This window comes from Neofelis nebulosa, chromosome 8, assembly GCF_028018385.1.
Source record: "Neofelis nebulosa isolate mNeoNeb1 chromosome 8, mNeoNeb1.pri, whole genome shotgun sequence".
NCBI lineage: Eukaryota > Metazoa > Chordata > Mammalia > Carnivora > Felidae > Neofelis > Neofelis nebulosa.
In genome coordinates this window covers 3,230,194-3,253,990 of record NC_080789.1, presented here as the reverse complement: position 1 = coordinate 3,253,990, position 23,797 = coordinate 3,230,194, and the positions used below count along the sequence as shown (strand labels likewise).

Sequence of the window (23,797 nt, the reverse complement as noted above, 5' to 3'; positions counted from 1 at the left end):
CCACATTTGTGTGTGTGCGTATATGAAACCTTGTGACTTTTATTATTTTATTACTTTTTTAATGTTTATTAATTTTGACGGAGAGAGAGACAGAGAAGGGAAGGAGCAGAGAGAGAGAGAGAGAGAGAGAGAGAGAGAGAGAGAATTCCAAGCAGACTCCCGCTGTTGGCATAGTGCCTGACACAGGACTCAAACTCACGAACCGTAGATTGTTACCTGACCTGAAATCAAGAATTGGACGCTCAGCCGATGAAGCCACCCAGGTGCCCCGAAACTTGTGAATTTTAAATGTTGGTAACGAATTCCAATCCAAAATATAAAACACTAGGCAGGAAAATAAAACCCAGATGCAGACCAGAGGCATTCAGAGACCAGCCCGTTTGTGACACCTGGCTTGAAACCACAGGAGTTAGGCTAGACATAAAAGGTTATTAGTTGGGGTGCCTGGCTGGCTCAGTCAGTAAAGCGTGCGACTCTTGACCTCAGGGTTGTAGGTTCAAGCCCCACGTTGGGTGTAGAGACTGCTTAAAAATAAAGCCTTTAAAAAAAATGGTTATTATTCGTTGATAGAGACTGATGAATACGTAACAGTATGCATATATTCCCAAACAGTGAAGGAACAAAATCATAAAGAAAAGGGTTCTAGAAGTGCGAGGAGAAAATAATGGCATGAATGTACCTTGTGCCTGTGGATCCAGCCAGCACAGGGGCAGACACGCTTAGTGACAGGCACAGAGGCCCGTCTTGCTATGGCTCAGCCTGGCTTTATCAGGAATAACGCTGACAATCTGACCTGTTTTGGGGTTCTGCGTCTTGTCTCTCACTTGGTTCTGAATGTGGAGGGGGTGTTCTTTGCCAGCCCCCCACATCCCAACCCCTGCCTCTGTGTCTTCTCTGGGTAGAACTAATCGCACCTTCCTTGGGGCACACTGTCTCATCATAGACTTCTATTTTAGCCCGAAAACCTGCGTCCATTCATTTATTTTCCTTCTCAGGGGTGAATTCCTCAATGGCAGATACCCCAACGAGCTGCATATTCACTGGGGCCCGGTGGATAAATCTCTGGGCTCTCAAGTGCCACGATTGATTAGTGATGTCTGTCACGGGAAGGGAGGGAGCTCCCCCACGGGAGGCTGTGTTGGGTCAACTCCCCGGAAAGCTCCGGGGTGCAGAGTCTGACGGTGGCCTCCGTAGAAAGGCTTTCACGAGACAACAACAACAACCGTGGCAAGCCTGAGATCTGAAAGAGCCACTATCTGGAGAATCATGGGTGAGATAAATCAAACCTGTGTCCTATACCAAAATCAAAGATTTGCAAATGGCCAATGGGCACATGAAAAGATGCTCAATATTAGGGACATGTAAATCAGAACCACCGTGAAATATCACTTTACGCACACTGGGATGCTGCGGTAAAAAAAAAATGGGAGCTAACAGGGGTTGGTGTGGACATGGAGAGATTGGGGTCCTCGTGCATTGCTGCGGGGAGGCAGAGGGGGGCAGCTCCTGAGGCGTCAGTTTGGTGGCTCCTCGAAACAGCAGTAAACAGAGTTACCCTACGATCTGGCAATGATCTGAAAGCAGGGACTCGAACAGGTACTTGTACGTACGTGTTCATGGCAGCACGACCACAACAGCCAAGGGTGGAGACGACCCAAACATACGCCAACAGACGAATGGAGGGACCAAATGTGGTGTATCTACACGTGGTGTGATCCTGTTTAAGTGAAGAATGCCGAAGAGGCACATCCACGGGAACGGAGAGTAGAGGAGTTGTTGCCAGGTCTGGCCCGGGGGACTAGGGGAAGCCTGTTGGTGGGGACGGGAGCGATAAAAACACTCTAAAACACATGAAAGTGCGAATTTCCTAAATGTCACTGAATTGTGCACTTTTAGGTGTATTTATTTATTTTTTAGTTTTTTTTTTAACGTTTATTTATTTTTGAGACAGAGAGAGACAGAGCATGAACAGGGGAGGGTCAGAGAGAGGGAGACACAGAATCTGAAACAGGCTCCAGGCTCTGAGCTGTCAGCACAGAGCCTGACGCGGGGCTCGAACTCACAGACCGCGAGATCATGACCTGAGCCGAAGTCGGCTGCTTAACCGACTGAGCCACCCAGGCACCCCTAGGTGTATTTATTTTTGAGAGAGAGAGAGAGAGAGAGAGAGAGAGAGAGAGAGACAGCAAGTGCACTAGTGGGGGAGGGGCAGAGAGGATCCCAAGCAAGCTCTGCATTGTCAGCGCAGAGCCTCACGTGGGGTTCAAACCCACAAAACTGTGAGATTGTGACCTGAGCTGAAACTAAGAGTCGGATCCTTAACCTTCTGAGCCACCCAGGAGCCCCTACACTTTTTTTATTTTTATTAAGTTTATTTAAGTAATCTCTACACCCAACATAGGGCTCGAACTCATGCCCTGGAGATAAAGAGCTGCCAGGCGGCCCTGAATTGCATACTTTAAATGGTGCTCACGTGAGCGGTTTCAGCTGTGTTTTTCTGCCGCTGGCGTGGTGGTTGGCAGTGAGGAGCCCTGGGGTCCCCGCCTGGCTGTGCAGGTCCAGTGGGGGGCCCAGCCAGGGTCTGCAGCTGATACTCCAAGGGCTTCTGTGACTTCCGGAGCCCCTCTGGCCCTCCCCCCTTCCGACCAGCCAACAACCCACCCGGCCAGGAAGGCGCCCCACCGGGCGGGCCCCCAAGGTCGCGCAGCCTGTCCCGGGTGAGCGGCTCCCCGGGCCTGCCTGCGACGTTCCCCACCCCCGCACCCTGGTGAATCTTTCCATTTCGAGTGGGCGGTCGTCCCAGGCTGCCCTGATCCAGGTTTCGTAGCCTCCCCCAGGCATGCAGCTGGGCCGCTGGGCCCCTGGGCCCCTGGGCCCCTGGGCCCCAAGCCGTCCAGCTGGGTTCATCTCGGGTGGCGCTGGCTGGGTGACCTCATTAGGGTCTGGAGCAGAAATAGAACAGGCAGCGCCAATTAGCGGCTGCACGTGAGCCGCGGGCCGGCAAGTCCGCCACAGCCTCCCCACACGTTTGTGGGTCATGGAAAATTCCACACGCAACGTTCTTGCCCTGGTAGGTGGGGTGCTGAGGGCGCCCCGCCCCTGGGGACACACCCAATTTTGCCTCCTGCTTGTCCACAGGCCAAGGTTGAGGGTGCGTGGAGCAGGGGAGGCGCAACCCCCAGAGACCCTGATTCGCTGGGGTGGGGGGTGGAATGAGGGCCTGCACATCCCCGCTCTCCCCAGCTGATCTGGAGGTAGGTGGTCCTCAGGCCGCTGGGCGAGGCACAGTGGGGTCCCGCCTCGCCCCGTCCCACCCAGGGTCAGGAGGCCAGGCCCCGAACCTGCTCTGTACCCGGGCCTGGGGGCCACCTGGTCACCGCCCAGCCCCAGAGGCCAGCTGGCATGTAGCTGCCTGCACGGGGCCTGGCGGAGAGCCTGGCTCCGTGTTGCTGCTGCTGCTGCTGAGAGCCAGCCTGTCTCTCTGGGCCAGAACTCTAGCCTCTCGGACACACAGGCAGCTGGTGTGGGGGGAGCCCTGACTGGGTGCCGAGGGACATCTTCTGGCCCCGGGTTGCTCCGGTGGCCAGCCAGGCGACCTTGGGCCATTCCCCTTGCCTTGCTGGGCCCCACTTCCCTTCAAAGTACACATGGGGGCCAGAGAGACTCTCAGGGTCTTTCCCGCCGACACGGAGGCCTTGGATGTGCTTTTCTCTCCCGAAGGCTTCCCCACGTTCAAAGGGAAGCATGGGTCTCAGCGGTCAGGGCCCCGATAGCTGGGCCTCCCTGTGGACAACTGCTTGGGGAGGTCAGGAAGTACAGTGGTGTTTCTTGGGATTGCCCCTCTGGTTTTCTGCCCCTTTAGCCCCTGCGGTACCCAAGAACCAGGGGTGGGAGCCTGAGAGAGAAATCCCTGCATTTGTACCCCCTTCCTTCTTCCGTGGCGACTGCACCTCTCTCCCCTTGGTTCTTCCTCCCCTTTGGGGGGTTGCTCACTCTCAACAGCGGAGGGGCCAGTAAACCCACACCAGCTGGGGGATCAGGGATGCCAGGGCCCAACCCAACTCGGCCTTAAATATATTGCTGGTTTCTGAGCCTCAGCTTGCCCGTCTGCCAAATCGGGACGCAGAAGAGACGGGTCTGAGACGCCAGCCGGCTCTGACACCCTAAGGCTCCCAGCCTGCCGCTCTCTCTGCACGGTTTGTGACTTCCCTGGAAGCCGTTAGCAGGAAGGGCAAAGTCTCCAGGTACACAGAGCCTGCTTTGTCGGCTGCTTAAACTCCTGCAGGAAAGAATTCGCCCTTTCATTACGCTCTTCTTCCAACAAGGAAATGGGCTGAAGCCGGCATGACCATGAGTCATAGCGTGAATCCAGATCCACGGGCAGACATTTAAAGGATGCTCCTCTGCCGGGCTGCCCCACCCATCCCCACCAGCACCACCGGCCACAAACAGCCTCCCAGTCAGGGTCTGCCTGTCCCGCCAACAGCAGGGGCAGGAATTTCAACAGGAAAAGTAGGTCTGTGTTGTGTGTTGTGTGTTGTAGTTGAGAGCTGGGAGGAGTCCGATCTTTAGAAGAGGTGCATGGAAGAGTGATTACACCCCCATTTCACAGTTGTGGAAGGTGAGGGCCAGAGAGAATCTGGCTGTGCCCGTGTCACACGGAGTGGGGGCCTCCTGACCCCAGCCAGCTCTCTGGCTGCACCTGGAGTCACTTCCAGGTTTCAGTGAGTGATGCCAGGCCCATGACTCAAGGAGGATGCTCAGGAAAGGAGGGGAGACAAGCCTCGCAGGCTGTGGGCCCGGGCAGCCGGCATGGTGCTGGGGCTGCAGGACGGGACAGGGCCGGGAGGCCGGCACAGCCGTCCTGGATAGCTCAGACACTGTCCAGGCCCTCCTTCCAATTTCCGTGAACCCTTCAGTCCCTGACACCCCCGGACCCCTTGTCCCTCCCCCTGGGCCACTGGTGGATGTGATGACTCAAGCCTGACTCTCAGCTCCCTGCAGCCTCTGCTGTGCCTCAGGCAGGACTCTCAGACTCCAGGTGTGGCCAAGGCGGGCAGCCCAGGAGGAGCCTCTGGGGTCAGTGGTTGACAGGATGACCGAGGAAAGCAGGAAACAAGTAGGGCAGGGAGGGGAAGGCATGTGCTTGGCCGGGAGCCAGAAAGCCCAAGAGCCCCCCCCCCCCCCCCCCCCGTGACGCGGGGCCACAGCCCCACTCTGACAGCTCCCAGAACCGAACCCTGGGCTGAGAGCTTATGAGGGCAGCCCTCCACCATGCACCAGCCATGCACCAGCAGCTTCTCCGAGGCTTGAAAGGACAGAAGGTGCCCTTCAGTCTCCCTCCTTCCTTCCTCTTGCCCTCTCTCCCTGCCTCCACACCTCTTCTGTCTAGCTCCTTCCTTTCTCCCTCGATCTTTACAAGAAGCCGGTGAGGCATGCAGGATGGGATTATGGCCCCATTTTACAGATGGGTAAGGTGAGGCTCCGGCCACTTTCTCCACCTCCCTTCCCTCTGTATCCTACCAAGGTAAATCCTGAAGCAGGAATAACATGTTTGGGCCTCAGACCTTCCTGAGCGGAGACGCTTCTCTTAGACTGGTCACCGATATCTATAAACCACGTGGTGCAGCTGGGGAGGAAGAGCTCTCCCGGCCCCACAGCCATTGCCCCTGGACCATGGAGCTGAGGTAGAGGTCCAGGAAAGGGGGGAAGGGTTTCAGGCCTGTGGGGCCGGGACAGGGTGGGCCTAGTTCTTGGCGTCTCCATTTTCCTCTGGTCACTTCTACCCGGTTCACTTGACAAGCACGTCCTGAATGCCCAGCCTATTGCCACTGACCAATTGGCCCAGAGACGGCCAGGTCAGGTGGAGTGGGAGGTTCTTGCCCACCAGGGACCCCGTAGCCAGAGGGATGGGGACTGGTCACAGACGCAGCCTGCTCTAGGGGGATGCAGAGGAGGCGTCTCGGGGGCATCGGGGCCCTGGGGGTGTTACCAGCCCATTGGTTGGGAGGGTGCATTGTGGACCACCAGAGACCCCGCCCTGTGCCTGCTTGGCTGGCCTGGGTTCTGCCCCTGCCCGTCAGAACCCTCTGCACACTGCTTGTCGTTTAAGGCTGGGGGTGGCAGCCCCCTGTCTTGGCCTCCCTGGCTGTCCCTGTGCCAGGGGCACAGAGCGGGCTGAGGGTTTGGGCTCAGGTGTCCCTGGGCCTGGCTCCCACAGGACTCCTGGGACTCTGTCCAGGCATCTCATTTCAAATGCGGATGTGTTCCTCTTGACCAGGCACCTCTCCAAGCGAGCCTTACGGATTCCTCAATCCTGGCCTCTGCTCATTCCTGGCTGGAGGGTGGCCCAAGTCTTTCCTCCACTCTGCGCCATCTAGAGATGGCTGGTAAATGGTGCAGCGAAGGGATTCGCCGCCTTGCAGAGGCTCCTTGCTCCCTAGTGTCCGGGAGGTTCCCAGTCGTGAAGGTCCAGGTGGGCTGGGAGCCAGGAGACGTGGGACACCCGGGCTGAAGGGGTGAAGGGGGCGGGGGGTGGGAAGTCGGAGGCAGCCCGGAGGCACTGAGTGTGCTGTAGGAGGGGGACAGGGGAGTTCCTGCACTGAGGTCCTCCCGGTTGCTGCCCAAGGCTGTCCCCTGAGGTCTCGCCTCTGCTCTGCCTGCTCCATGCCTGGGACACTCAGCGATGGAGGGGCTGAGGCACGGCAGAAGTCCCTTGGACGGTGCCATGGGGTCACTTCACAGCAGCTCTGTCCTGGGCTCGGCCCCTTGGGCAGGTGCTGCCTTCAGATATGATACCAGGGAGCCTCACTTCCCTAGAAGGGCTCACCCTCGTCCCCCCGCCATGTCCCAGGGGATCTGGTTGAGCAGCCACTCTCCTCCTTTGGAAGAACCAGCCACATCTGCAGGCCATCCCGGAAGTAGGAGGGTGGCAAGGGGTGGCGGGTGCAGACCCCACGGCGCCCCCTGCCCCTTATCTCAGAGCTGGGCAGATTAATTTTTGTTCAGTTCACTGAGCACCTGGGCCGTCAAGAACAGATAACTGTTCAGGAGCCCCTCGGAGCACCGAGCACAACAGGAGTGCGTTTCATGTCTGTGCTGGTGCATCTCTGTGCTCTCTGGTGGGCACAGCCCCTGCCCCTTGGATTGCTCTTCCTCCCTGTGCACCTGCTCCCATCGAAGTTTCTGGAATGTAATGTTCATCCCAACCCTAGAACCAAGAGGAAACGTTTATTAGACGATGGGGCAGGACAGCAGCCTTTGCAAATAGTACTTTCTGCATTGAAAACTTTGAAACCTTAAATTCAGTCCAGCGAGCGTGTTGGGAGCAGCTGGGACGATCAAGGCACAGTGTTGGGGGAACGGCGTGCCAGACCGCACCTTTCGGGACAGACGTGCAGCAACTGTAGGTGTGACACGTGACTGTTCCCGTTTGCTGAAAAACGCTGCTGAGTGGAGCAGGCCCACAAGAGCGGGCAGGAGGCATTTTGCGGTTTAGCGGAAAATAGGTGGCAGTTAATTAAAACGTAAAAAAGTGTATTTATTTAAAAAAAACTGGACTGTTTCCTATGGATGAAGTTTTGGGGTGATGGTTGCGGGGGGGGTCTGGAGCCGGTGGCCAAGAAAGAATTCTTCAAGATATCTTTGGTGCAAAAAGGCGATTTTATTAAAGCACAGGGACAGGACCTGTGGGCAGAAAGAGCTGCACTGGGGTTGTGATGGGTAACTGATTGTATATCCTCAGGTTGGGAGGGGGGCAGGGATAGGGTAGGTCTGTAAGGAATTTTGGAAGCAAGGTTTCCAGGACCTTGAGGGGCTGGCTGTTGCTAAGGAAACACCACTTTTTACCGTCTAGTAGAACCTCAGTCATGAGACCCTTCAGATGTAATCAGGGGGCCATAAGCTTAGAGTATGAATGCCAGCATATACCTTGGGGGAGCTGAGATAAAGGAAGTTTCCAAAGGAATTTGTTTTAAATGTTTATATTCATTTTTGAGAGACAGAGGGAGGCAGAGTGTGCACGGGGGAGGGGCAGAGAGAGAGGGAGACACAGGATCCGAAGCAGGCTCCAGGCTCCGAGCTGTCAGCACAGAGCCCGATGCGGGGCTCGAACCCAGGAACAGTGAGATCATGACCTGAGCCTCAGTCGGATGCTTAACCGGCTGAGCCACCCATGCACCCCTCCAAAGGAATTTTTATTTGTTAAAGTAGACTTACAGGGTCCTCGAGGTTGGGATAATGATAAGCCAAGATTCCCTTTCGCCCCCAGCCAAGTGTCATCATCGAGGCAGCTGAGCTCCTAGAGGGAGGTCACTTTGCCAGTTTCAAGGACCTGTCAGTGGGCTGCAGGCAGTAAGACAATTTTAATTTCTCATTTGCCTTAGTTTCCCACATCTCCGTGGCAAGCACTTAACCCCTGTCCTTGGTTGTTGGGCGGCCAGGAGTGTCTGAGGAATCTATCACACAGATGCCACCTGAGGGGGGGGGTTCTGTTAGCCTGTATTTTGCCCTCAGCTTGCCCCAAGTTCCCTCATCACTGTTGGGGTCTTTTACTTGCGTATTTATAAGATTTCCATATATTAACACTGTGTCAAGCATGGTGCATACATTTTGTCCAATTAAAAAATGTTGACAAATCAGTCAACATCTTTAGGTGATCAAATCAGTCTGTCAACGTGGGTCCTCCCTTGGGTGGCACAGTAGACTTTGGGGTTCCTCCCCAGCATCCACGCCACCCCTCCCCTTGTTGGGAAGCAGTCACAACCTTTGGAAGGACAGACTCCCATCACCCCTTTGGGGTAGACCATGCCAATGGTGGTGTTCCCCGGCCACAGTGATTGGCTCAGGGGTAGGCACATCGTCCAAGTGGGCCTACAGAGGCATCCTGTGACCTCCAGGGGTCATGGTCTGGCTGTTCAGTCCTTCTCCAAACTTCCATTCACTTCTGGGCTTGTTCCTCTGCACAGGCCAAGGACTTCCCTTTTCAGTGTAAACCCACCCGAGCCAGATTTTCTTTCCTCTTTCCTGCACCTGCCAGCATCCTAACTCATGCGGAATTCAGCCCTAGGAAGTGGGGTGTTGCTAGGGGTAGACCCTAAACTCTAGAAATGGCCAAATTGAGGGAGGGAGGGGGCAGGAAGGAGGACCCCTCTCTTTCATGGGGGTAAAATGGGAACTTTTGCTAGATGTCATGAAATATGGTCGGCCAAGTCATGGCCCCCAGAGCTCTCTGCATCCTCCACCCCCCCCCCCGAACCTGTGATCGTTACTGCCTATGGCAAAAGGGAGCTTGCAGGTGTGATTAAGTTAAAGGCCCTGAGATGGGGTGATGGCGCTGGGTGATCTGAGCAGGTCCTCGAGAGCAGGGTCTGGGAGGAATTGAAGTGACAAGAGAGAGGCTGGAGCTTTCCAGATGGAGGCAGGGGCCACCAGCCACCCACAGTGGGCAGCTGCCGGAAGCTGGAAAGGCAAGGAAGCAGGCTCTTCCCCGGAGCCTCTGGAAGGAATGCCTCCCTGCCGACACCTTGACTCTAGCCCTTTGGTGAACCTGCATTTGGACTTCTGAGCTCCAGCACTGTGAGGGAATAGCTTGCGTTGTTTTCAGTCGCTTAGCTGGTGGTCCTTTGCTCCGGCAGCCCTAGGAGATCGGTACAAGCCGAACTGTCCCCTCCTCACTCAGGTGCACGGGCTATGTCCCTGGAGACTGCAGCACCGGGAGAGTCAGCCGGCGCCCTCACAGGGTGGAGGGGCCGCGGCCCATCTGTTAAGCTCCCGAGAGACACATTGAGACATCGTAAGCCTGAAACTGGCCCAGGTGAAGGCAGAGAAGCCAGAAGATACAAGCTGGCTGGGAGGGATCCTTTCTGCTCCTCCAAGATGGCCAGAGGTCCAGAACACCAAGCCTTCACTCCAAGCCAAGCTAATGCCAGCTGAGAAGGCAGGCTGCTGAGTTAGCAGGGAAGTCCTGGGGCGGGGGCCAGGAGGACACCCAGCCCGGCCCTGGGCCTGTCCCCAGCACCCCCCTAGAAGCGTGACTCTGACCCAGAGGGCATGCCCTCTTTTTATGGGGTGCAGCTGGGGCGCAGTGCACAGCAAGGTGCATACACCCGACACTTCAGCACTGAGGCTATCGGTCCCGTGCCCTCGTAGCGGAGACCATCAGACGGTGGGTGGGTGGGGCGGCTAGGCTGAATACCACACCCTATTGCTAGGAGACAGAAATTTATTTCTGGTTTAAATTCTACCCGCTGGTAAGATTTTGGGCTTTGGATCCCAGCCCTTGGACTTGACCAGAGGCAGAGTGACTGAACTTTACCAAGATTTTAGGGGACGGGTATTGCTGTGGGTCATTTTGTACTGGGCTCTGTTTCCTTTTCTGCAAGGCGGGAGGTGTTAGTGTTCAGTGTGTAACTCAGTCTGAGGTCATTTGGCCACAGGAGGCCACATCCGACCCCAGCAGAGAGAGCGTCACATCCACCAGACGTGTGGTGGTCACTCAGACTGAGACTCAGCGGGGTCCCTGTGGGGGCGGGCACTGCACGCTGGCCGGCCACCTGCAAAGGTGAAGTGCAGGGGAGAGGAGGACGGGGGGGGGGGAGGGGGCTTGCAGGGGGAGGAGGCTGCAGGGGGAGGGTGGTAAGGACCGGGTGACAGAAGGGCTGACCCGCAGTGCTGTGTGTGGGCACTGCTAGTGTTCTCAGTGTGCTCTTGTCTCCTGTCTCTGCTACACAGAGGCAGCTGGGGGCCTCTTCTGCCTTTATGGGGTGCATCTGGGGCACAAAAAGTGAGATTGGAGAGACAGGGGAGAAGGCAGCGGGACTCAGACACTTTGCAGCCAGCAGAAGAGGCTTGGCTTTCGCAGAGGGCGATGGGGTCCCTGGAGCATTTGGGACAGGAGACTGCCACGTTAGGACATCAGGACGTGGGCTGCAGAGCTGTGCAGAGGTGTGTGGGTGGGCGGGGAGGGGTACAATGGGAGCAGGAGACAGGCCTGGAGGCCCTGCTGTCTGAGTCCCAGGTGAGGCTCAGGGCCCGCCTGCCCCGGCGTCTCCCCCGCCACCCCCCCATGCCCTTGACCCCTCCCGCCTTGAGGGGCACCGACTGATACTTCCCCAGCCAGTCGCCCTCCTCTCTGCAAACAGAAGCTGGAAATTGTCGTGGGCTGGGGCCTGTAGCTCGGATGGGGAGTGACTCCTCCCCTGGCCGCACAGGGGAAGTTCCAAGGAGTCCGGCCAGCAGTCCACTCTCCCTAGTGATTGGGGCTGACTTAGTTCTGGCTCACAAGGAAGCCGGCTGGGGGGACTGCCCTTCCTGGATAAAACAGGACTTCTGGAGAGATCTTTTATCTTTTTATTTTTTTTCTTTGGCCTCCTTCCCTCCCTTTCTGGCTGGGATACTGGCAGGAGCACATGATAGATGGAGTTGTGACACCATCTTGTGACCATGAGGCAGCAAGCCTGAGCTTGGGGACATTTGTCTCATCTGAGACAGTGGACTTGAGGAATTGCTCCTGTAGGAGGCTTACTGGGGGATGGGTAATTTTTTGTGTCAGTTTGACTGGCCGTGGGGTGCCCAGATTGAGTATCATTCTGGGTATATCTGTGATGGTGTTTCCAGATGAAATTTGAATTTGAATTGGCAGGCCCAGCAAAGCAGACCCTCTTCCCAGCGTGGGTGGGCCTCAGGCAACTCCCGATGGCCTGAAAAGAGCACAAGAGGGAGGAGGGAGGAGGAGGAGTTAGGCTTTTTTCTGCCTCACCGCCTGGGCTGGGATTGATGTCCTTTTTCTCTGCACGCACACACTGGGATTACACCACTGGGGCTCCTGGCCGTCCAGCTTGCAGGCGCTGGGTCGTGGTGCTTCTCGGCCTCCATGATTGTGCAAGCCAATCCGTCATAATAGATTTCCATTTATGCCCCACCCCCGCCTTGGTTCTGTTTCCCTGGAAAACCCTGACTACTACGGACAGTGCTATGCTGACGATGTACTTGGGAGCCACATTGGTGAGGGAGGGAGGGACGCAGGGCAGGACCGGATGAGCAGAAATTGAGCCACATGCAGGTACAGTGGCCTCATCTGGTCCATCCTTCCCGGAGATCCTGGAGCCGGGACAGCCCTTCAGGGATGGCTTGAGCTAAGGCCAGAGGGCTAGGTCTTTGTCTCTTCACACTGGCCAGTCACCGCGCGTGTGGGATGTCCTAGGGGTGAGGCAGCTTCCTCGGACAGAGGACAGATGGTCCCCAGGGAGCACTCAGCTGGGCGTGGGCAGCACCAGCACTATGGCAGTGGGGACGGGGTACCTGGGTCCTGGACGTGCACCCAGCGTCCCCTACATCCCTAAGTGGCTCAGCCGCTATAACATCGCAACAGCCTCTCCCCGCTGGCCTTTTTTTGGGAGGAAGCAACGTTCAAAGCACCGCTAGGCCAGCGTCCCTTTACTTTTGGTCGAAGGCATCATCCAGGGTAAGCCTTGGACCTTGGGGGACTCCGGTGAGTGAGAGAGAAAGGAGGCAGAGGGCACAGCCTGAGCAGTGAAACGGGTGTGCAGTGACATGACTCAGCCCCGAAGCTTCCCTCCAGCAGCAATGGATGCCACACGTCCACACTGCGGGGGCGGAGGCTGACACCCCCCCACACCGCCCGCCTTTACTCGTCGCTTTCAGTGCTGGGAGCTGATCGCATGCTCTGTAAGATGGGAGTCGCTGCCACTGTCCTCCAATATCCATCCCACCATCATTCGGTAACAGAGCTTAGGATAGGTGGGAACGGACGCCCAGCCAGACCACACTGCCTGGCCTCCCCTGCATGTAGGGTCGTCACAGGGTATGTGAGTGGAGGCAGTAGGGGACAGCCATTCACGGACATGTCCTGTGTGGCATCTGACCTGTTGACAGGAGGCTCTGTGCAACCTCGTGCTGGTGCTGGGGACCCGCTTACGGCGAAGGAGGTGGGGGCGGTGAGCCCGTGGTTCTGGGACCCACCGGTCCCCTAACACACCACATGGCCCAGAAGCTGCTGGCCCAGCGGAGCAATGAAGCTGCCTTTCGGCTCAGAGTTGATAGCCTGTGAGTGGGGGCGTCTGACATGTGTCTCCTCTAAGTATAGACTTGGGTGCGGGAAGCAGGGGGTGGAGGCAGGAGTGGGTCTGCCCACCAATGCTGTCTCCAGGGGAGTTTGTCCGGTTCTCACAATCCTGACCTCTTCTAGAGGGCAAATGCTTCCAGAAAGGGATGTGGTAAGAGTCTGATTCAATGTTGGGTCACGGCTCCTTGTGCCAGAAGACTAGCAGGTCAAGGAAGGGGTCTCCTCGCGGCCACCGGAGGAGGTAGGGATCCTGCTGCCCGGGGGCGGGGGCGGGGGTAGAACACATCTGGCACCTACCTGAGCCTGCCTCTCTGCCCAGTTTTGATGGTATGTGGACAAGCACAGCAGCCGTGACCTGAGAAGGGTGTGTTGGCCGAGGTTCTAAAGCCTCTAGATGAGAGATGAGAGTCCGGGCCGGTCCACCAGGTAGCTCATCTAGAACAGGAGAGATGCTACTCGGTGGAGGGAACCCACAGTGGTGAGGGCAGAGGGGCAGGAAGTGGAGGCACAGGGTGAGCAGCTGCTGTGGCCCCAAGATTGCATCAACCTTCCTCTTGTAAATTTCCACAAAAGGGAGCAGTCAGAATCCTGGAGACGCTCTTCCGACGGTGACCCCTGTGGCTGGCGGGTCTGAGGGGCGCCAAGGTGGACCGTGGTCGGCATTACTGCGTGCTGCCCAGATTCGCCCCTCAGAATGAGGGCTCTCATTCCCTCCCTGGCTGGGAGTATAGGCTGCCGATGGCCCAGAGAAGTCCCTCCTGGGGAGCTGCCGTCAGCTGCGGGCTACCCCCTCCCTGGACGCAGCCCCGTGCAGACTGGCTTGTGCACGGTGCAAAGGCTCCACCCTCTGGTCTCAGTTCAGGACGTCCCTGTAGGGCCAGGTGGCCCCTCACCAGTCAGCCTCTCCTCCCCAAGCAGCAGCCTGCATGCAAGGGCCTGTCTCTCAGGGAGCCCAACCTGTGTCTCCTAGAGCCTCGCCGAAGCCTCGCCCGTTACCCAGCACTCTGGTCTTGTCTTGTGTCCCTGCTGCATCAGTGACGCTCCCTCGACCTGGAACCACTCCTTGCATTTCGTCCCTTCACCTTAAACAGCAGTCACAGATCTGATCGATTGTCCTGACCCCGCCGGGCCTCCCTGTGAACACTCACCACTCATTCATTGTTGCACGAATGCAGGCTTTTCCAAGAGTCTGCTCACGGACACAGCAGTGGAGGCTCCGTAATCATCACGTGTTGTCAATCATTTCGTCGACATCCGGAGAGTCATAAATAATATAACAGCTGAATACACTCCATCTGCCAGAAGAAATAAAGTGTGATAATAGCATTGAAGCCCCCTGAATGCCTTACTGATTAAAGTCGCCACCAATACCCAGAGGAAACCACTCTCCTGAATTTGGTGTTTAGCATTCTTTTAGTTTAAAAAGATGGCGTTAAATACCACATGCATTCACGTTCAACGTTTTTTCACTCAATGTTGTGAAACTCGTTTATGTTGATGTATTTATAGTTATTTTCTTACCATATAGCATCCTATTGGGTAACTATGTATCATTTATCAATTCTCCTATAGATTACTTTATGATTCCCCCCCTCCCCCCAGCAGTTACAATGAACGTTCCTGTCTTTGCACACATAGGCGAGCTGCTCTGGGGTGCACACCAAGATTGGAATTGCTGGGTTGTAGGGTATATGCGTCCTTAGCCGCTAGAAATTGCTGGATAGCTGTCGAGAGTTAGTGAATCAATTTCCACTCCCACCAGCAGCGAATCAGAGTTCATTCTGCACTGCTCACAAATCCACATCCTCACCAATCTGGGCACTGACAGGTTTTAAGTTTTTGCCCATCTGTCCGGGGTGAAATGTCACGCCCTTGGTTTTAATTTCTTTTAGCCTAAATCTTAGTGAAAGTAAGCTTCTTGTGCTCACTGCTCAGTAATTATTTGTTGCACAAATGAGTACGAAAAGCTCCACTCATTCATTCTGTGTTCACGCATCTGTCCTCTTTGATGCCTGCAGAGACCCCATTCCTACACCCTCCATAGGCTAGACTTTGGCTTACACACCTGGCCTTCTACCAGACGCTCCTTTCACATCCTATCCCTACCATGCCCTCTGGCCCAAAAATCCATTTCTGGAGCTTGTCTCGTTGCTCACGATGCTGACCTATTCCTGTGACTTTGCCCTGGCAGGTCCTCCCATCCCCTTGTCTGGAGACGGATCTGTCCTCTAACCTACTGCTTGGCTGAGGCTGAGGACTTACCTCTGTGACATCAACCCAGTTCATCCTCAACCAGTCATAAACCTAGGTTGCAAACAGGCTGACCTCTTGCTCTCCTCTTCCTGTCGTGGCACTGCTAACCCTCTTGCTCAGTGGGTCTTGAAGACTTCATCAACCTTGGTATTGGTCTGGCTCCTTCTCCTAAGAGATGTGAGGCAGGAAAGCATCCTCAAGCTACAGGGATAACCGATCTAAGATGTCATAATTGCATCCAACCAGTTGCTAACTACTGTCCATTTTTCCTATGTAAATTCTACTTCCATCATCTTTGCCCTGGCACCTTGCAGACTCTTGCAACAAGCCGGAAAAGCCGCTGAAAACCCCTAAGGTCTCCAGTGATGTCTGTAGGGGACCCCTGATACTGTTAGGAGCCAGTCTCCTAGGGGGATTTCTGAGGCCTCGGGGCTGTACAGCAGGGAGAAATCCCTGGGGCCTTCCTGAGCTCCACCAGGAGAGAATCCCAAGAGACTGCCTGAGGCCGTGTCAGGAAGGAGCCCCTGAGGATCCACTGAAACTTTATTAGATCTCCGGAGATTCTCCGAGGTCGTGTAAGGACAGGATCTCAGGAGGGTTCATCAGGCTATGCAGCACAGGGGTCCTGAGAATCCACTGAGGCTGTGTCATCAGGGGATCACCAAAGATCCATTGGGATCGCACAAGGGAGAAGATTCCTGGAGAGTTTCTGTGCAGACTAAAGGGGATCCCTGGAGAGTTCCCACAGTTGTCATTCACCCAACAAACATTTCTTTTTTATTAAAAATTTTTAAACATTTATTTTTGATTGAGAGAGACAGAGGGTGAGCAGGGGAGGGGCAGAGATAGAGGGAGACACAGATCCGAAGCAGGCTCCAGGCTCTGTCTGAGGTGTCAGCACAGAGCCCCATGTGGGGCTTGAACTCATGAACCATGAGATCACGACCTGAGCTGAAGTCAAGAGCCGGACGCTTAAAGAACTGAGACACCCAGGCGCCCCCAACAAACATTTCTAGAGGCAGAAGACACAGGCCCCACCCCGCAGGATCTCACAAGCCACCTGTGGAGACAGATAAATGTTGCAGGCCGGGTGCTAGCAGCTGCGAACAGCCCCGCTATCGCCAAGACAGGTCTAAGCCTCAGTGTGGCCAGAGGGAGAGAACCATTCTGCTCTTCCAGAAGGAGGCAGCCGTTCCCGGGGGTGGTTGGCGCATGGCTGAGCAAGCACACAGAGCACCTTGTGCGGCATCTTGCGCTTGGCAAGCGCAGAAGCAATGTTGATTATCGGCAAGGGAGGCAAACTTTAATCAGAGAGCATAATCAGATTTGTGTTTCACAAGTGAACTGGCGGAGGCGTGTTAAGGGGCTCCCCAGGCGCAGTGCCAGTCTGCAATGCCAGACTCCTTGGTCTACGGCCAAGGGAAGGTAGTGCTAGCAGCACCAGCAATTTCACTTTCCGGTGGCTACGTTAAAACAACAACAACAAAAAAAAAGGTAAAAGAAAACGAGAAAATAATTTCAGCAATATATTTTACTGGATCCAATATACCCCAAATATTATTTCACTATGGAATCAACGTGAGATTATTTTCCCTCTTTGCTTCGTACCGACTCTGAAACCCCGGGCGTATCTTTCTGCGCCGGGCTCAGCGCGCCACCCCCGCCGTCTGGCCCAGCAGCGGAGCCTGGAGGCGGGCGCGGGTGCCAGCCCGCCGCCGGGACAGCACACGCAGGCCCACAAGCCACCGCCACCGCCACCGCCACCTCGCTTCCTCCCCGGCGTCGCCCTTTAATGCCGTCAGCGCCCGCGCCGTGCGTCACGCGCGCCTGCGAGGGGGGCGGGACTTCCGGACGCGCGGAGGCACAACTTCCGGAGAGAGGCGGAAGAGCCTCTGGGCTCTGGACTCCGGAGTCCCGGGACGTTTGAGGGGCTCCCCCGGGGTACAGGAAAGGGTCGCCGGGGTCGGCCGGCTGCATTCCGGGTGTCGGGGCCGTGAGTCCGAGGGATGAGGAGAGGCCATGGCCAGCGACGGGGCCAGGAAGCAGTTCTGGAAGCGCAGCAACAGCAAAGTCCCGGGCAGGTGGGTGTGACGGGGAGGCCGGGTGGGGGTCAGGGGTCAGAGGTCAGGTGGGCGCGTCGGCCGGCTGGGCTGCGGGTGGAGTCGGGGTCTGGGGGCGGGGGTGACCTGGGCTGTGGGAGGACCGCGGGGGAAGTGCGGGGCGTTGGGGAACTGGGGGCGGGGGGCCGAGCTTAGGGTCTGGGAGGCGACAGGGGCTGCGCGAAGCAGCTTCGAGGCTTGAAGGGAGGAGGAGGGGGAGTCGCCGGCAAGTTTGTCCCGAGACTGGCAGGCTCCCTTCTGCGAAACTGCCGGGCTCCCTGGGCAAGTCGAAAGGCACCGTCTCGGGTCGTGCTTCGAAGAGTTCGGTGGAGTCCGGAAAGTGGCCCCGGGCTGTGCTCTCTGGGACGTCGGTTTCTGGAGGGGGCGTGGCGGTTTGACCCACTTGCGTGGCCTTCTCGTCTCTCTTGCGGACGACTGCTTTTGCCTTGAGCAAGGATTTGCTCAAGTGGATTTGGGACTCCCTGTGAATTTCCATGTATCCCACTTTCTGGCCTCAAAACCAACTCCTTTCTCGAGTCAGCAGCGGGAAGCAAATTTAAACAAAAATGAAAACAAAAACAGAAACAAACAACTGAAGTGCTTGCAAAGGCCTGGGTGCACCCTGGAAGCTGTACAGCTCCAAAGTCCTGGTTGGCGTGTCACTGATCCCTGGCCGGGGCCCCTAGGGGACGCGAAGACGTGACGGGGAAAATGCTTGGGATAAAATCAGTCGCTGGTGAAAATAGACTAAACAGATTTCAGGATTTCTGAACACGGTTTATTCCATTTGGAAACTAAGGTCTGACCTACTGAAAATGAGGAATGTGCGGTGTTCAAATGACTGCACGTGGAGCCATTTATAAGCACAGCTCATTTGTAAGTGTTGTATTATAGGCACTGTTGTTCGTAAGCTTTGTAGTTCATTGTGTTCAGTCAGAAACGTGTATTTTTAGAGCTATTTGGGAGTTGGTAGAAGTGAGTTACTGTTTGCTCTGGCCCAGGGACTTGGGAGGGGATTGATCACCAGAGGCGGCCGGAGATCCTGTTTTCCTCCCCAGGGCTGTGCTTGCTTGGAGCATGTCAGGGTCTGAAATGATGTGAAAATTCTGCAATGGCAGAGAATAGGAGGTCCCAGTAGTGACAGAGGCAGATGCTCTGGGACGTGGAGTCCAGGGAAGCTGAGCCACGTGCAGGAGAACTTCTGTGTCCCTTCTGGGTCTTTCTTGAGGCTTTGGTCTGAACAAACTCTTAACGGCCAGCTGAGCTGTAAGAACGTGGGGCTGCTGTGTGGAGTCGTAACGGCGAATACGCTTTGGATTGATGACTGTCTCTTGGTCATTTGTCCTTGCATTGATTGTAGTAGTGTCCCCCTCCCCCCAGATTCCTCTCTCTCTGGAACCTGGGAACGTGACCTTGTTGGAAAGTAGCATCTTTGCAGAGGGACTCAAGTTAAAATGGGGTCAGAGTGGATTAGAGGGAGCCCTTGTCCAGCGACTGGTCTCTTTCACGGAAGAGGGCAGTTTGGACGCACGGGGAAGACGTAGGGAAGACAACAGGGAAGAGGAAGGCAGACGTGGGAGCCGTGCGCTCACAAGCCCGGGAATGCCAAGGCTTCCTGGCAACCAGCAGGAGCAGGAAGAGGCAAGGAAGGATCCTTCTGTGAGGATTTTAGACAGAGTGTGGCCCTGCCAACCCCCTGATGTTGGACTTGAAGCCTCCCAGACGGCCAGGATAGATTTCTGTCGTGGTGTGATGGCCACAGGCAGCTAACATGCCCCCCTCGGCTTCCTTCGTGAGATTCTGTGTTACCGAAGACAGGCTTTCGTCGCCCTTGGGCTTTGGCGCTGTGCTGGGTCTTAGGCATTTTGGAGAGTGGCTCCCTTGTTGGAGTTTCAGCGTTGGAGTGGAGTCTTGGAGAACTGCCAGAGGCTGTGAGTGCGGAGGGCAGGGCACCGAGGAGGGGTTGGGGCCCCTGGCAAGGCCTGCCCAGCCGCTGCGCGCCCCGTGCCTCCCAGGGCCCTGCTGCTGTTGCTGGCAGCAGGCGTCGCCCAGGTTTGCCCTCTTCCCTCAGCGGCTCACCTTCCCGTGGTCATCACTTGGCACACACTCGGGCTTTGCCTGCACGGGCACAGCACTGTCAGAGCTCCTGGCGGAGTCCTGTGGCTCTGCCCGTCCTGTCTGTGGTCCCCATGATTGTCTGACGCTTTGAGTGTGGACATGAGCCCAGGGAAACTCCACGGAGGAAGAACAGACTCACCACCCAATATACAGGGCCGTTAGGGGGTCATCTGTACCGCACAGCCCTTAATGTCCCTTAGTCATGATCCCCTCCTCATGCGTCCTTGTGACAATAATGGCTGGTGGCCACGGAGCACTTAGTGTTTGCCAGGCAGTTCCTGGTGCCCCGCAGTGTTGCATCTCCTTAGTGTTGTAGAGTCACAGAACGGTGCTCTGTCCTCCAGCTGACGCTCCCTGGGGGCAGGCTTGGGTTAGGGCCCTTGGTTGTATCCCCCCCCGAAGTGCCATGTGGGGGAGCATGGCACTTTATAACCCTTTGAGGCTTTATAAGGCCCTTTATAACCCGACCCCTGCCCAATTCTTTAGCCACATCTTGCAGCCCTCCTTGCTTTGACCTTTGCCCTCAGCGGTGCGGACAGGCTTGCAGGTTCCTTGGTGTACCTGCTGTGTGATGCCTCGGTCAGTTTCATGCCGTCAGAGCGGACCAGAATGTTCGTTCCCTCTCTTTCATCCCCTTTGCCTGGCTTATTCAATTTTCTTAACTTTCAAAGTTCGCCTCCAGTGTACCCCCTCATAAAGCCTTGTGTGTTTTCGTGCAGCCTGGACCAAACCTTTCGTGCGTCAAACCCAGCATTGTTGGTATGTGTTCTTCTCTGGACCGTGCGCTCTGCGAGTCTCACGACTGTGCCTTGCTCCCCTTTGCATTGTTAGTGATGATTGATGGGGGTTGATTCGAACCTCCTTCCAGATTAACCTCGAGGGAATAAGGGATTTGGGCAGGGGCTCACACTGCGCGAGAGGTGGTCTTGCCAGTAGGCCCCCACTCTGCACACCTTGGACCGTAGATTGTCTGTTTGGCTGGTGCTTTCTTAGGGATTTCTCTTCTGGTTGAGGCAGGATGTGTGATGTGGTGGAAAGACCTCTGGCTTGGTTCTGTGGTCCAGGTTTAGCCTATTTTTCCTGTTACCTCTGTGTGACTTTGACCAGGTCATGTCACCTCTGGGGCCCTTGGTTTCTGCATGTATAACCTGATGAAGCTGGGTTAGACTTAAGTGGCTGGGACCTCCAGGCACATATTTGTTTGGTCTAGTCCGATTCTCACTCTCTCTCTCTCTCTTTAAAAAATTTGTTTTAAATTTTTTATTTTTGAGAGAGAGGGAGAGAAAGAATGAATGAACAAATGTGAATCGGGGAGGGGCAGAGAGAGAGAGGGAGACACAGAATCTGAAGCAGGCTCCAGGCTCTGAGCTGTCAGCACACAGTCCCATGCAGGTCTCGAACTCCAGAACCATGAGACTACGGCCTGAACTGAAGCCGGACACTTAACCGTCTAAGCCACCCAGGTGCCCCTAGTTTGATTCTCTTTGATTCTCTTTGATGAGCGTGAGAAAAGGCCTCTTGGACCAGCTTTGAGCGTTTGAAAATTTGTTCATTCACCAGGTATTTGTTGAACCAACACTCTGTGCCAGGAACAGGTGCTAGAGATACACCAGTGACCCAAACAGATCTGAATCTGTGCTCTCACAGGGCTTACATTGGAGCAGGAGGGGCAGAGAATAAATACCATGACTGCATTAGGGGGAGAGTTACCCCTGAGAAGACGGTGGTTGTTACTGAAATGTACAGCAGAGAATTGGGATAGACCCTTCGGAGGCAGGCAGGGAGAGTGGGGAGGGTCTCACAGTGACAAGGTGGCTGGAGAAGCCCTCACAGAGGAGGTTGCATTTGAGCAAGATTTGCAGGAGGTGAGTGCACAGGCCCCTTGGGTGGCTGGAGGACCGTGGTCCGGGCAGAGGGCGAGAGAGCGCAGAGCCCCCTGTCAGGAGTGACCCCGGCGGGTTTGGGACGAACAGGGGGCCTGATGACTGTAGCCGAGGGAGGAGGCAAGAGAGTCACGGGGCACGAGATCTGGCTGGGGGTGGGGGCGGGTCTCGTGGTCACAGCGAAAAGACGTGGACTCTCAGTCTCTTATTCTGAAGTGGGGACACTGGAGGGTCTTGGCAGAGGGGCGGCTGGAGCTGCCTCTGGTCTGGCAGGGTCACTCTGGCTGCTGAGTGGGTGGTAGGTTAGGGGCCAGGAGGGCAAGGGCAGCGGCGGGGAGACGGGTTAGGCTGCTGGGAACACCCGGGTGAGGGATGACGGTGGCGCGAGAAGGATCAGTAAGTGGGTGACGCAAGGTTCAGTCTCCGACTCTCCGGGGCCGGTTCTTTCCGGGGCCGTCGATTCGCTTGGCTCCTGTGGGGTCTGCGGTTGCAGTTGGCATTCTCGCCACGCTTCGCTTGACATGCCAGGAACTCGTCGCACGCTGGCTGTGAGAACACAGGCAGCCTTTCAGCGTGGGCCCACCGCTCGCTGTCCCGGCTCGGCAGTGTGCTCGGCTCGCGGGAGGGCGTGCGGGCAGCTGGGGCCTGTGAAGGGTGACATTAGTGAGTGGGATGGCGGCAAGCAAGGCCCGGTTTGAATATGGCAAGGCTGTGGGTGCCTGGGGCGGAGCTGGGGCAGAGGGTGACGCGCGGTCCAGCCGCCACAGCCCGAGGAGTCCCTGAGCCCGTGAGACGTGAGCTCCACGGTCATCTTCACGGGCCACCGTCACTCATCAACTGAGGGGAGGATTTGTCGGGATCACCCGTTCATTCAGAACGTCCTTCCACGTGCCAGGTACCACGCGGAACCGAGAGAGGTGGCTCTCAGGCCGTGGGTGAGGGAGACCGCACGTCAGTTCGCGCGGTGCGAAGGGCTTCGAAGGCAATCCCGGGGGAGTGTTTGCAGAAGAGCGGGACACCGCGTGAACGGAAGGCCGTGCCCTCCCGGGAGAGGTCCTGCCTAACTCGAGGTGGCGCCAGCACGTAGAGATGCTGGGATGTGGGGGCGGGGGACGTCAGAGCACTCCTGCTGGGATGGGCGCACTGTAGGGACACCAGGGGCCGGGGAGCAGCATGCCGGGAGGGGAGCACTGTGAGATGAGCCTTGGGAGGGGTGCAGGTCTTGGAAGGCCATGGAAAAGAGTCGGGTGTTGGTCCAAGAGCCGTGAGGAAGCACCGAAGGGTGTCGCTATGGTCCTGTCCATCCTCCTTGAGGAGAGGGCGAGAGAGGGTGAGGGTGAGGGCAGGGGCTGCCGCTGGACTCGAGTGCGTGGGCTCGGGTCCCAGGCTGCAGGCGGGGCTCGCGGGACGCTCTGATGGCCTCCGTGTCGGGGGCTGAGGTGGTCACCGGGGTTCTGGCCAGAGGGATGGGGTATGGTTGGCAGAACAGTGGTCCCCAAAGGTGTGCACGTCCTCCTCCCTGGAACCAGGAACCTGGAACCAGGTCGCACGGCAGAGGAGGGTGAAGGGTGCACATCAGCTGACCCAGAGACCGCAGATTCTTCTGGATGACCTGGCGGATCCAGTGGGATGCAGTGAGCTCTTCAAAGTGCTCAGAGTCAGCAGGAGATGAACTCTGGTCTGCGGTTGCCAGCTCTGAAAACGGAGGAAGGGGCCATGAGCTCGGGGGGTGTGGTGGCCCCTGGAAGCTGGAGCATCCTTCTCCTGACAGCCAGCAGGAGCCCCATACCTCCAGCCGCAAGAAACTGGATTCTGCCAACAGCCCGAGTGAGCAGGGAGTAGACTCTCCCCAGAGCATCCAGAAATGAACACAATGGCCAGCACCTAGACGTTAGCCTGGTGAGACCCGCCTGGGACTGCTGACTGCCGGACTTTAAGATAATAATCGTGTGGGTTTAAGCCGCTGTTTGTGCGAGTTTGTTACGGCGGCCACGAGGGCCCCTAAGCGGGGAGCGGGAGGATCAGAGAAGTGTGCTGGGGGGATGCCGGGTGGGAAGGGCTGTAGGTAGCCCTCTGCACCTGCCCCTGCAGTCCTGCCCTTGAGTGTGGCCGGGTAACTCCACCAGTCTTCGAGGGTGGGCTGGCCCCTCTCCGGCAACCTCTGCAGAGTGTGCTTAGTGTCAAGGGGCTGGAACGAAGCTGGGACGGCCCTCCCTGCGTCTTGTGTGCTCTTGGGTCCCAGACTTGGCTGGAGGCCCTGCCTCTTTTCCCAGCAGCTCTGAGCTGCTGCCTTGACCAACTCTTGCTTGTGTTTTTATTTTTCTTCGTTTATTTTATTTAAAGAAATAAATATTTTTTTT

General features: G+C 56.5%; 1 protein-coding gene and 1 long non-coding RNA gene across 12 annotated transcripts in view; one reads left to right on the top strand and one right to left on the bottom strand.

The window, feature by feature from the left end:
- Positions 1-2,867: 2,867 nt before the first annotated feature.
- On the bottom strand, positions 2,868-17,138 carry LOC131518682 (uncharacterized). Of its 4 annotated transcripts, none has more exons than XR_009265239.1 (4): positions 16,946-17,138; positions 14,233-14,379; positions 13,382-13,519; positions 2,868-7,210 (listed from the first exon to the last, which is right to left on the bottom strand). It is a non-coding gene; the product is annotated as an uncharacterized LOC131518682 (long non-coding RNA). The 4 variants fall into 4 exon arrangements; XR_009265240.1 differs by lacking the exon at positions 2,868-7,210 and adding an exon at positions 9,265-11,699; XR_009265238.1 differs by lacking the exon at positions 2,868-7,210 and adding an exon at positions 9,265-9,799.
- Positions 17,139-17,194: 56 nt separating this feature from the next.
- TBC1D22A (TBC1 domain family member 22A) overlaps positions 17,195-23,797 on the top strand; it is a 326,013-nt gene continuing 319,410 nt past the window's right edge. For 3 of the 8 annotated variants that reach the window (XM_058740977.1, XM_058740972.1, XM_058740970.1), the window contains exon 1: positions 17,195-17,418. In XM_058740977.1, the coding sequence (XP_058596960.1) occupies positions 17,357-17,418 (62 nt within the window). In that variant the 5' untranslated portion in view covers positions 17,195-17,356. The remainder of the gene's footprint in view (positions 17,419-23,797) is intronic. The other 5 variants (XM_058740978.1, XM_058740973.1, XM_058740971.1 and 2 more) reach the window with 2 other exon arrangements.